Below are 12852 nucleotides of genomic sequence, written 5' to 3'. Positions count from 1 at the left end.
CTTCTTAACTAAGTAGCCGATTTTTGTGTCTGTTCCAAGAAGAGCGCAAAATCACATACAGAAGCACATCAATAGATATAGCTTGTGCGGTTGTGCCCCCTGCTTCCAGCGTTGCATTTCCAGTTCACAAGCTTTGTCCCCATTTTCAGGCTCCCATTTCCAGCCCATAGGTTTATACATAAACGCAACCGTGCGACGATTACATTAGCCACAAAGGTAAATTGATAATGATGACCAATCAGACGATCTACAAAAGATGTTATATACTAGCACTAAATCAATTAACCAACAATATCTCCATTTCACCAACCAATCAACCAAGCCGTAGGTATATGTACACATTCTTCTTTGGTTTTCTCCTTTCACCCCCAGTTACTGCAAAAACTCTTCTTACCACCCGTGACGAACCTATACTAGTGTAAAGCCATGTGCACGCTCCCCTATCCATTTTTTTGTTGGAGAGACACGCAAATGCATAAGAAACTAAGATTTCTCGCAAACAATCTACTCCCAGGCCACGCATTTTAGTGCCACGCCACAATTGTTCCGTTGCTGCTCTTCCTGCCAATTCACATCGCCTTTTTGCGTGGAGGATCGTCGAAGGAAGAAGACCGGCATGGATGTTCGTTCACCAATGCTAATATCCTAGGACCATGCTATCCAGGAAATGCTTGGAGAGAAGGTGGTGTTTCAGGTTCATCACCAGTCTGAAGATCAGGTAGCAGGGCAGTTGCATGAACGCGACCGCAAAGTACCTACGCAATAAGTTCAGGTTCAGCTTGTGATCACACATAGTTCAGTTAATAAAATCTACGTCAGACAAAGCAGCGAAATAATTGATGTTATAGGGTGGTAATTGGAATTTACCACAGAGGCGCGAGATTAGAGGAGAGGTCGAGGAACGGGTAGGGCCACCTGCCAGAATTCACACGACATATGTTCAGTGATAGAAAGATAATATGCAGGTAGTATTTTTGCTCTATGGAGGCAATGGAAGCTGAGGATCTTACCAGGTTGGAGTAGATGCATGGACGATCCACTGGAAAACAACGTATAGCGCTGTATAAAGGAAGAAATACGCGATCCGGAACCACGGGAAGCGCTGTAAGAATTTTTGGTAAGTTGAAATCAGAAGTGATGAGTAAAATGTAAAAAAAAAAAACATGCATGCATCAACTTGCTTTGGTGATCAAACTCAGCGTTCATCCACTTACCAGGCTATTTAGAGATGCTTCGCCGAGCAAGAAAACAGCGTTGACTGAGTGCATTCCTATCAGTAACTGTCAGACAAGGATGAATTTAGTGAAAGGGTTAACATCAATCAGATGATGCATACACAAGCCATGAAATTTACAAGAATACTCACAAAGTTCATACTGTAATCTTTGACGGTCAGGAATGGGAAAATGATGAACCAAAAGACGCAGTCTGTAAGCATCACGGCCCCTGCATTTGTCTGTGTCAACAAAGATGGAGACGTCAGAATACTAGTTTGGTGAAATGGTAGTAAAATAAGAACAACTGTCTTGCAGAATTTGCCAATTATCACCTGTTGTAATATTTTTCTACTGTAATGTAATACTACTGGAACTTCACTGGAAGCCGGGTGTAATACTTAAACCTTTTAAGTAATAAAGCGCCCCTTTTCGAAAATTAGGTTAGTATCTGTGGAAGTATCTACTGACCCTTATCTACTGATACAGTCAGGCCTAGCAAATCAACAGAGATAAATAAACAAATAATTTGTCTTTATTCCTGATGCTACTGCTAAAAAAGCCAGCCCTGCACTTGAGACATGGGGTAAAGAAAGTTGATCAAGCAAGGCCTTCAGGTGCAAGGAACTACTAAGAGATTGGGCATTTGGGTCCAGCCCAACAACCAAGAAGGTGGCTCATGTAGGATCTGCCAGACAAAGATGCTAGTATGTGGTCACATCCTCATCTTTGATGCACAGGAATCCAATTCAGCGGAGCACATTATAAACACACTTTAGTTTCTGGTGCATGATGTTAACTGCCCAGGAGCACTAATAATTGCACCTGAAAAGCAAAAATGAGACCACCTCTCCATGCAAATGCAAATGCAATGAAGATGTGATGTCAGTGCAGATGTCCCTCTCCAATATGAATGAAATCTGGAAACGGGCTCCATGTTGGCCAAACATTTCAAAGTTTATAGGTGGTGGCATGAAAAAACCTCTTTCACCTGATAGATGATCTGCAGAAGGTACCCCCAGAACCCGGCGATCTCCCTCGTGCCGTCGTCCTCCCCGTCGACGATCGACTTCGGGGCGGCCCCGTGGATGGCGTAGGGCCCCTGCTCGGCGTCGGACATCGCCGCGACGGCATTGCAGGCGGCGAACTTGCTGCACCCGTAGATCGAAAGCGTCGTCGCAAGCTGAAGAATTCACATAACAGCATATAGTGTTTTCAGATAAGGATTGTGAGGACATTGATAGAGGCCGTAGGGACACTCATCATTGTGTATGAGGAAATCAGTGAGGAGACAGACTATTTTCGCTTACCCCGAAGTAAACCGTCACCAGAATGAAGGTCCACCTGCATGATAGACAGTTGAACAACCACTTAGTACGTGCAAGCTAGGGACAAATGCTGCTTACTGAGAGCAAAGTCACCAACATCAACAAGTAGTATCACAGCTTTGCAGACAGCTTTGATGCTACCAACCAGTTACACACTACATTTCTTTTCCTTTGGAAAAGAAAAAAGCACATAAGAGATTTGCCCCCCCCCCCCCCCCCCCCCCCCCCAGAAAAGTAATGGTATCAAAATGGGGGCTGCTAAACTAATCTGATGTCAGGAATCCTCAATGGAACAGGTATTCTTCCCACAGCACTGCCCTGCTTGTGTTTAGTAGTTGTGATATTGTACTGCACAAAAAAAGATTGTTCCTTCAATGCGCTTGACAAAGCATGTACTACTATGAGGCCCTTACTGATTATTAAATTCAAGCACTGCATCCATCAAGACTATCTCTACAATGCAGTAATGCCCCAAAAATAAATACCAGTGAAAATGAAACCCAACACTGCCCCCCAGAAAAATATTGGTTTCAATTGATGTGTTTGACAAAACATGTCCTCTGAGAGGCAAGTTCCAAATATTAAAAATGAAGTACTGCACCATGAATAAAACTGCCTCTAAAATGCATTGACAACCAAAAAAAATGTACAACTGAAAATGAAACCCAACAGTTGTGGAGTGGCTTGCTGTGGAAGCTAGGTACTAGCAAACTTCTGCCAGCCATCAGTTGTGCACAGAAGATCAATATCAATGCAAGGAGATATGTTGCAGATTCTGACTGCTCTTAGTTTATTGAGGAAACATGTCAAAGATCAGTAGTTGATGTAATCATGAGAAGAAGTCTCCCTTTATTCCCTTCCCCTGAGATAAAATTCAAATTCACAACAAGAGAGAACTGATGCCAAAGTTGCTGCTGGCCACACCACATACACTGCTGGCTGCCACTCCAGTGAATTTACAGCCTCAAGGATTTTAATCACCTAAATAAATGGGAAATGCCAAAGTATAAACCTTTAACCCAACTTTGCATCTACAGCCAGTCATCACCCAAGTAACCTCTCAAAAAAGCATCACCCGACCCAAGTAAAAAAATCTTTCTTCGGAAACAGAGTTAAAAAAAGAAGCAAGCAGTGGTAGATGATGGTGGTGGTGGGTGAGTGGAGGGATGCTTACTGGGTGTAGTAGTAGAAGATGTTGCCGCCGTCGGAGATGACGATGACGATGAGGAGGCTGAAGAGGACGAAGAAGGAGACGAGCCTGTAGGCGAGCAGCCAGGCCGGGTGGATGTCGCGGAGGCAGGGCCGCCACGCTTCGTCGTCGTACAGCAGCCCGTCCGGCCGGCGCCGCCCTTGCTGCGCTGCCGCGTCCTGCTTGGCGGCTCCGGGCCGGCGGTGCGCGCGGGGCCCCTCGTGGCGCCAGATGAGGTAGGCCGCGGCGGCGACGCAGCAGAGCACCCAGAGCGCGCACACCGCCACCCGCCAGGTCAGCCAGAAGCGCAGGTCCGTGGTGTCCGCCGTCGGCTTGGGCTGCCACGACCGCGTCGACGAGCCCCCCGCCGTGAACCGCATCGCCGACTGCGCTCCCCACGCCGCCGTCAGCCCGTCGCGGCGGGCATGCGCTGCCGCCTGCCGGAGCGAGGAGGGTAGGGGCGCAATCTCCGCGGCCGCGCGCTTCTTGGGGCAATGCGGAGACGCAGAGCGGCGCTCTGCTTGTGGCTGGCTCTCTTGTGTGCGCGTCCGGGCTCAGGCTAAAGAAGACGAAGGGTGGCCACAATGCGGCAGGAGGAAGCGGCGTCGTTGCAACCAACCAACGGACTGGGGCGGCACGCGAGTGGCATGCAGGGGGAGGTCAGGGCAGGGGAGAGGAAGAAGAAACAGTGTGGGTGTGTGGCGTGGGTGTGGGGAGATGCCAGGCTTGGAGTCACAGGATAGATGTGCCTGGTCTGGCTTGTCCCTGCCTTCCTCTCTTCGTCGTTCTCACTCGCTCAAAGAAGCAACCAACCATGGAAGAAACGAACAAACAATCCGTGTGCCAGTACCAAACGGTGTACGCACGCAAGGAAGGGGAATGTGAGGAGGGGAGGACAGGGGAGGGAGATAGATTCTTGGACGCGAGAGGAGGGGGAGATAATAAAGGTAGAAGAAGAAGAAGAAGAGAGGAGGGGAGGGGCGGCAAGGTGGCGAGGCGTGGGGCTGGGGGAATGAGATGCCTTGCTTGTTGCTTCCACCCTTTGCACCGGAGGGGGAGCGGAGGGGAAGGGGAATGAGATCGATCTTGTTCTTCTTCTTCTTCGTGGGGTAGATATATATGCGTCGACAGCGAGGGCATCTACGGCGCTTATCCGTCCTCCTCATCGGCTCATCCTTCCTACGCACCCCACCTCATGGGATGGGGGCACGGCACACGCCATTGTTAACTAAAATCGGTGTCCTTTATTACCAATCCACTCTAGTAGAACCGAAGCTCTCATTTCTCAATCAGAGAGAGAGAGAGAGAGAGAGAGAGAGAGAGAGAGAGGTGTCACCCTGTCAGTGTGCGTTGTTTGGAGGAGGGGCAAAGTAAAGTAAAACCGAACCGAGCTGGCTGGCCGGCTTTCCTTTCCTTGTGACGGGGGCCAACGCCGACGCCATGGCCATCGCTGTGGACAGTGCAGGCGCTTTTGTCATTGACCGGGGTCAGCCACTGTGCCGTGCTGTGTCTCTCGCTCTCGCAGCGCAGCGCAGTGCAGTCCTGTCCTGCCTGCGAGGCTCTGCTTTTTGGTCGAGGGAGGAAAAAATTACTGTTATAACCTATAAGGCTAACAAAATCCCAATTTGACCTCGTTTCAAAAGAAATTTCGATTCTGACCTTTTTAGGAGACGCCAACATCCCTGGCGTCTGGGTTGCGAAGCAGACGCCAGGGTCCCTGGCGTCTGGCCCCTGGCCCGCTCTGCCCGCCTGCCCGTTGACCTGCTGACGTGGCAAAGGGGCCAGACGCCAGCGTCTGGCCCCGGTAACTGGATAACCCACGGGAAAGTGTGTTTCCCCAATCCACAACCCGAGCTTGAAGAACACTTGGAGCTCTCACACTCTCTCCTACCCCTCAAGCTCCCCCTCAAATCCTCTCCAAAAGGTACATCCCTTAGGTGGATCTTTCCATCACTTTGTTGCTCTTGTTAATCTCCCCCAAATCATCCAATTATTTTTTGTTAAATCTTGTTATTTTGGTTGCATTTTATACATGTTGGTGGAACCCTAGTTCATGTTTTCTCCCCCTTATGTTAGTGTGAATGGTTTGGTTAACTTTGATAATATAGTGCTACGCATGGTGTGTAGTAGGAATATATGTTAGTTGAGTAGAAAGATTGGGGGTTAGGGTTAGTTAGTGATTAGGGTTAACCAATAATTTAGTGTTGATATGATTTGGATACTTTTGTGTGTTAATTAGTGATACTTTTGTGGACACCACCAATAATTTAGTGTTGATATGATTTGGATATAATAAGATGTATTTGGATAAACACCAATTCTCATTGAAGTCTTAAATGCATTCATGTTATTTTTAGATGGAGAGACTTGTTAATGTTCATTACATTGACAAGGAGGCATTCTTGAGTAACAATGCCGACACGGGTGAGGAACCATTGGTTTTTGATACAAGCCCTAGCTATGAGGATGTTGTTGCAAAAGTGAGACAAGTCTTGAAGTGGATGGACACCAATGTTGATAATAAGTTAATAGGAAGGTATGATGTTGGAGTTGGAGCCAAATCTCGCTTGAAAAGTATGCCTATCACCTCGGATTTGCATTGGGTTGTATACAAGGAAAAAGTATCCCAATCGGAAGACAAGTCACTTGAATTGTTTGCCACCAAGGTTGAATCTCCTCGGTTTACCTTTGATTTGAACCGGCATGTCTCTTCCCCAATGGATGGCATGAGCGAGAGGACAATGGTGCCACTTGTTGAGCATAGGATTGTGGTTGATGCCCCCAATGTTTATCCCCCACCACGTCCCCGTGTACCATCTATCAAAGCAAATGAGGTTGAGTTGTATGCCCCCAATGCTTCTACCCAACCACCAACTAGCCAAGCAAATGAAGTTGAGGTGATTGCTAGTGACGGAGTAATTCAAGAGGACGAAGATGCTTATGATGACGACGAAGAGCAAGAGGAAGGGTTTCATGGTAATGATGTTGGTGACTTGGATGCGTACATAGCGCAAAAGGACATGGATCGTGACTTGCCTTTTAGGCGTCAATATGCGTATGATTCGGATGACGAGGGTCCAGTTGAACAGTTGGACGAGGATGGATTCACAAAGGAGGAGAACCAAATCCACTTTGAGCTGACGGGCTTACAAAAAAGAACTCACTTGTTTAAAGATCTCAGCCTTGCCCATAAAGCTGTTGTTGACGGTGGAATGAGAATGACGGCGATTGAGCCAACACCATGCCCGGATCCAGGAGAACCCAGGGTGGAGAATGAGGACGAGAATGCTTATTTGAAGAAAGGAGTGAAGTTTCTGAGCTTGCCTATGCTGAAGTTTTGGTTGGCTGACTATGCCATTCGAAACCATAGGCCATTTTATGTTGAGCACTCCGACATGAAGTTGCGTTACACCGTGGTGTGTGAGCAAGAAGGACGCCCATGGAAGGTTCGTGCAAGAAAGCTTAAAGAAACCGAAGAATGTGTGTTAAAAAGTTGTGTTGCCACTCATAGATGCAAACCTCCATCTAAACGACTTAGAAAGACACACCGTCAACTCACATCTGAGTATCTCGGATACAAATGGATGAAAGACATAGGCTTTGATCCCACTGTGAAAGTGAGGTTTCTCATGCGGACGGTGAAAAAACAATTTGGTTATGAAGTCAAGTATGGGAAGGCATGGAAGGCAAAGGCAAATGCTATTAGGATGTTGTATGGTGGTTATGAAGAAGCATACAACCAGCTCCCAAGGTTGTTGGCCGCCATTGCACATAGGAACCCGGGCATGTTTCATGTGGTCGAGGATCACGAGGGAGTGTTCCACCGTGCCTTCTGGAGTTATGGACAATGTGTGGAGGCGTTTCAGCATTGTCGTCCGGTCTTGTCTATAGATGGCACGTTCTTGACCGGTAGATACAAGGGCACACTAATGGTAGCAATGGCGCACTCATCAAACGACAACGTGTTGTCGTGTGCATTTGCTTTGGTGCCTTCCGAGCACCAAGACAACTGGGAGTGGTTCATGGGTCATGTTAGGCACAACGTGATTGGGGCTAGGGAGGTATGCATCATATCGGACCGGCATCATGGCATACTCAAGGCAATGGACATTGTTATTCCAGGATTTCCAAAGCTTCACCACAGATGGTGCATGAGGCATTTCGTGGCCAACATTTACCGGGCATGTAAGAGCAAGGAGCTCAGCAAAGTCCTTACCCATGTATGCGTGGCCTTCACCACCCAAGGTTTCGATGCTCGGTACAACAAACTATTTGCAGCGGTGAACGAAGGGGGAAAAGACTTCTTAACTAGGAATTTAAGTGAGAAGCACAAGTGGGCACGCGCTCATGACGATGGTGGTTGGCGATATGGCGACATGACGAGCAATCTGGTAGAATGTTTCAACAATGTGTTGAAGGGTGCTCGTGCATTACCGGTGACTGCAATAGTGGAGTACACCTTCTTCAAGCTTAATGAGTACTTTCAGAGGCATTCTGAAGAGACTGCAAAATGGTGAAGGAAATATGCCCTAGAGGCAATAATAAAGTTATTATTTATTTCCTTATATCATGATAAATGTTTATTATTCATGCTAGAATTGTATTAACCGGAAACATAATACATGTCTGAATACATAGACAAACAGAGTGTCACTAGTATGCCTCTACTTGACTAGCTCGTTAATCAAAGATGGTTATGTTTCCTAACCATAGACAAAAGAGTTGTTATTTGAGTAACGAGGTCACATCATTAGTTGAATGATCTGATTGACATGACCCATTCCATTAGCTTAGCACCTGATCGTTTAGTATGTTGCTATTGCTTTCTTCATGACTTATACATGTTCCTATAACTATGAGATTATGCAACTCCCGTTTGCCGGAGGAACACCTTGGGTGCTACCAAACGTCACAACGTAACTGGGTGATTATAAAGGAGCATTACAGGTGTCTCCAAAAGTAGATGTTTGGTTGGCGTATTTCGAGATTAGGATTTGTCACTCCGATTGTCGGAGAGGTATCTCTGGGCCCTCTCGGTAATGCACATCACATAAGCCTTGCAAGCACTGCAACTAATATGTTAGTTGTGAGATGATGTATTACGGAACGAGTAAAGAGACTTGCCAGTAACGAGATTGAACTAGGTATTGGATACCGACGATCGAATCTCGGGCAAGTAACATACCGATGACAAAGGGAACAACGTATGTTGTTATGCGGTCTGACCGATAAAGATCTTCGTAGAATATGTAGGAGCCAATATGGGCATCCAGGTCCCGCTATTGGTTATTGACCGGAGACGTGTCTCGGTCATGTCTACATTGTTCTCGAATCTGTAGGGTCCGCACGCTTAAGGTTACGATGACAGTTATATTATGAGTTTACATGTTTTGATGTACCAAAGGAGTTCGGAGTCCCGGATGAGATTGGGGACATGACGAGGAGTCTCAAAATGGTCGAGACGTAAAGATTCATATATTGGATGATATGGTTAGGCCAAGGGGTCAAGCCCATGAGGCTTTAGATCGGTGCAAAAGGAGTTTTGCGGAGTCCAGGGGGCCAAACGCCGGAGACCCTGGCGTCTGGCCCTGGGCCAGACGCCGAGGCCCATGGCGTCTGGGCCAGACGCCAAGGATTGTGGCGTTTGGTCCTGGAGTCCGAGTGGGACTCTTGCCTTTCGGAAAAAACCGACTTTGAGGAGGCTTTTGCTCCAAGTTTCGACCCCGGGGCTCAACATATAAATAGAGGGGCAGGGCTAGCACCAAAGACACAACAATTGATCCCTTGGATCTTAGCCGTGTGCGGTGCCCCCCTCCACCATAGTCCACCTCGATAATATCGTAGCGGTGCTTAGGCGAAGCCCTGCGACGGTAGAACATCAAGATCGTCACCACGCCGTCGTGCTGACGGAACTCTCCCTCGACACTCGGCTGGATCGGAGTTCGAGGGACGTCATCGAGCTGAACGTGTGCTAGAACTCGGAGGTGCCGTAGTTTCGGTGCTTGATCGGTCGGGCCATGAAGACGTACGACTACATCAACCGCGTTGTGCTAACGCTTCCGCTTACGGTCTACAAGGGTATGTAGACAACACTCTCCCCTCTCGTTGCTATACATCACCATGATCTTGCGTGTGCGTAGGAATTTTTTTGAAATTACTACGAAACCCAACAGTGGCATCCGAGCCTAGGTTACTTATGTTGATGTTATATGCACGAGTAGAACACAAGTGAGTTGTGGACGATACAAGTCATACTGCCTACCAGCATGTCATACTTTGGTTCGGCGGTATTGTTGTTCGAGACGACCCGGACCAACCTTACGCGTACGCTTACGCGAGACCGGTTCCCTCGACGTGCTTTGCACATAGATGGCTTGCGGGCGACTGTCTCTCCAACTTTAGTTGAACCGAGTATGGCTACGCCCGGTCCTTGAGAAGGTTAAAACGGAGTCTATTTGACAAACTATCGTTGTGGTTTTGATGCGTAGGTGAGATTGGTTCTTACTTAAGCCCGTAGCAGCCACGTAAAACATGCAACAACAAAGTAGAGGACGTCTAACTTGTTTTTGCGGGGCATGTTGTGATGTGATATGGTCAAAGCATGATGCTGAATTTTATTGTATGAGATGATCATGTTTTGTAACCGAGTTATCGGCAACTGGCAGGAGCCATATGGTTGTCGCTTTATTGTATGCAATGCAATCGCGATGTAATGCTTTACTTTATTACTAAACGGTAGTGATAGTCGTGGAAGCATAAGATTGGCGAGACGACAACGATGCTACGATGGAGATCAAGGTGTCGCGCCGGTGACGATGGTGATCATGACGGTGCTTTGGAGATGGAGATCACAAGCACAAGATGATGATGGCCATATCATATCACTTATATTGATTGCATGTGATGTTTATCTTTTTATGCATCTTATCTTGCTTTGATTGACGGTAGCATTATAAGATGATCTCTCACTAAATTATCAAGAAGTGTTCTCCCTGAGTATGCACCGTTGCCAAAGTTCGTCGTGCCCAGACACCACGTGATGATCGGGTGTGATAAGCTCTACGTCCATCTACAACGGGTGCAAGCCAGTTTTGCACACGCAGAATACTCAGGTTAAACTTGACGAGCCTAGCATATACAGATATGGCCTCGGAACACAGAGACCGAAAGGTCGAGCGTGAATCATATAGTAGATATGATCAACATAACGATGTTCACCATTGAAAACTACTCCATCTCACGTGATGATCGGTCATGGTTTAGTTGATTTGGATCACGTAATCACTTAGAGGATTAGAGGGATGTCTATCTAAGTGGGAGTTCTTAAATAATATGATTAATTGAACTTTAGTTTATCATGAACTTAGTCCTGGTAGTATTTTGCAAATTATGTTGTAGATCAATAGCTCGCGTTGTTGCTTCCCTGTGTTTATTTTGATATGTTCCTAGAGAAAATCATGTTGAAAAATGTTAGTAGCAATGATGCGGATTGGATCCGTGATCTGAGGTTTATCCTCATTACTGCACAGAAGAATTATGTCCTTGATGCACCGCTAGGTGACGGACCTATTGCAGGAGCAGATGCAGACGTTATGAACGTTTGGCTAGCTCAATATGATGACTACTTGATAGTTTAGTGCACCATGCTTAATGGCTTAGAATCGGGACTTCAACGACGTTTTGAACGTCATGGAGCATATGAGATGTTCCAGGAGTTGAAGTTAATATTTCAAGCAAATACCCGAGTTGAGAGATATGTAGTCTCCAACAAGTTCTATAGCTAAAAGATGGAGGAGAATCGCTCAACTAGTGAGCATGTGCCCAGATTGTCTGAGTACAACAATCGCTTGAATCAAGTGGGAGTTAATCTTCCAGATAAGATAGTGATTGACAGAATTCTCTAGTCACCATCACCAAGTTAGTAGAACTTCGTGATGAACTATGATATGCAAGGGATAACGGAAACAATTCCCAAGCTCTTCGTAATGCGGAAATTGACGAAGGTAGAAATCGAGAAAAACATCAAGTGTTGATGGTAGACAAGACCACTAGTTTCAAGAAAAGGGCAGAGGGAAGAAGGGGAACTTCAAATAGAATGGCAAGCAAGTTGCTGCTCAAGTGAAGAAGCCCAAGTCTGGTCCTAAGCCTGAGACTAAGTGTTTCTACTGCAAAGGGACTGGTCACTGGAAGCGGAACTACCCCAAGTGATTGGCAGATAAGAAGGATGGCAAAGTGAACATAAGTATATTTTATATACATGTTATTGATGTGTACTTTACTAGTGTTTATGGCAACCCCTCAGTATTTGATACTAGTTCAGTTGCTAAGATTATTAACTCGACACGGGAGTTGCAGAATAAACAGAGACTAGTTAAGGGTGAAGTGACGATGTGTGTTGGAAGTGGTTCCAAGATTGATATGATCATCATCGCACACTCCCTATACTTTCGGGATTAGTGTTGAACCTGAATAAGTGTTATTTGGTGTTTGCGTTGAGCATGAATATGATTTGATCATGTTTATTGTAATACGGTTATTCATTTAAGTAAGAGAATAAATTGTTGTTCTGTTTACATGAATAAAACCTTATATGGTTACACACCCAATGAAAATAGTTCGTTGGATCTCGATCGTAGTGATACACATAATCATAATATTGAAACCAAAAGATGCAAAGTTAATAATGATAGTGCAACTTATTTGTAGCACTGCCGTTTAGGTCATATTGGTGTAAAGCGCATGAAGAAACTCCATGCTGATGGGATTTTGGAATCACTTGATTATGAATCACTTGATGCTTGCGAACCATGCCTTTTGGGCAAGATGACTAAAACGCCGTTCTCCGAAACAATGAAGCAAGCAACAGATTTGTTGGAGATCATACATACTGATGTATGTGGTCCGGTGAATATTAAAGCTTGCAGCAGGTACCATTATTTTCTGACCTTCACAAATGATTTGAGCAGATATGGGGATATCTACTTGATGAAACATAAGTTTGAAACATTTGAACAGTTCAAAGAATTTCAGAGTGAAGTGAAAAATCATCGTGACAAGAAAATAAAGTTTCTACGATCTGATCGCGGAGACAAATATTTGAGTTACGAGTTTGGTCTTCAAT

At 46.0% G+C, this 12852-nt stretch overlaps 1 protein-coding gene across 1 annotated transcript; it reads right to left on the bottom strand.

Moving 5' to 3' along the window:
* Positions 1 to 281: 281 nt before the first annotated feature.
* On the bottom strand, positions 282 to 4816 carry LOC123136066 (uncharacterized). The gene is made up of 8 exons (XM_044555353.1): positions 3717 to 4816; positions 2525 to 2558; positions 2206 to 2397; positions 1367 to 1456; positions 1215 to 1280; positions 1011 to 1102; positions 868 to 915; positions 282 to 755 (listed from the first exon to the last, which is right to left on the bottom strand). Exons 1-8 carry the CDS (start codon positions 4109 to 4111, stop codon positions 638 to 640), a joined length of 1035 nt encoding a protein of 344 aa, XP_044411288.1. The 5' UTR covers positions 4112 to 4816; the 3' UTR covers positions 282 to 637.
* Between the last annotated feature and the right edge of the window lie 8036 nt (positions 4817 to 12852).

This window comes from Triticum aestivum, chromosome 6B, assembly GCF_018294505.1.
Source record: "Triticum aestivum cultivar Chinese Spring chromosome 6B, IWGSC CS RefSeq v2.1, whole genome shotgun sequence".
NCBI classification, from domain to species: Eukaryota; Viridiplantae; Streptophyta; class Magnoliopsida; order Poales; family Poaceae; genus Triticum; species Triticum aestivum.
The sequence above is the reverse complement of the archived record's forward strand: the minus strand, read 5'-3'. Positions and strand labels throughout refer to the sequence as shown.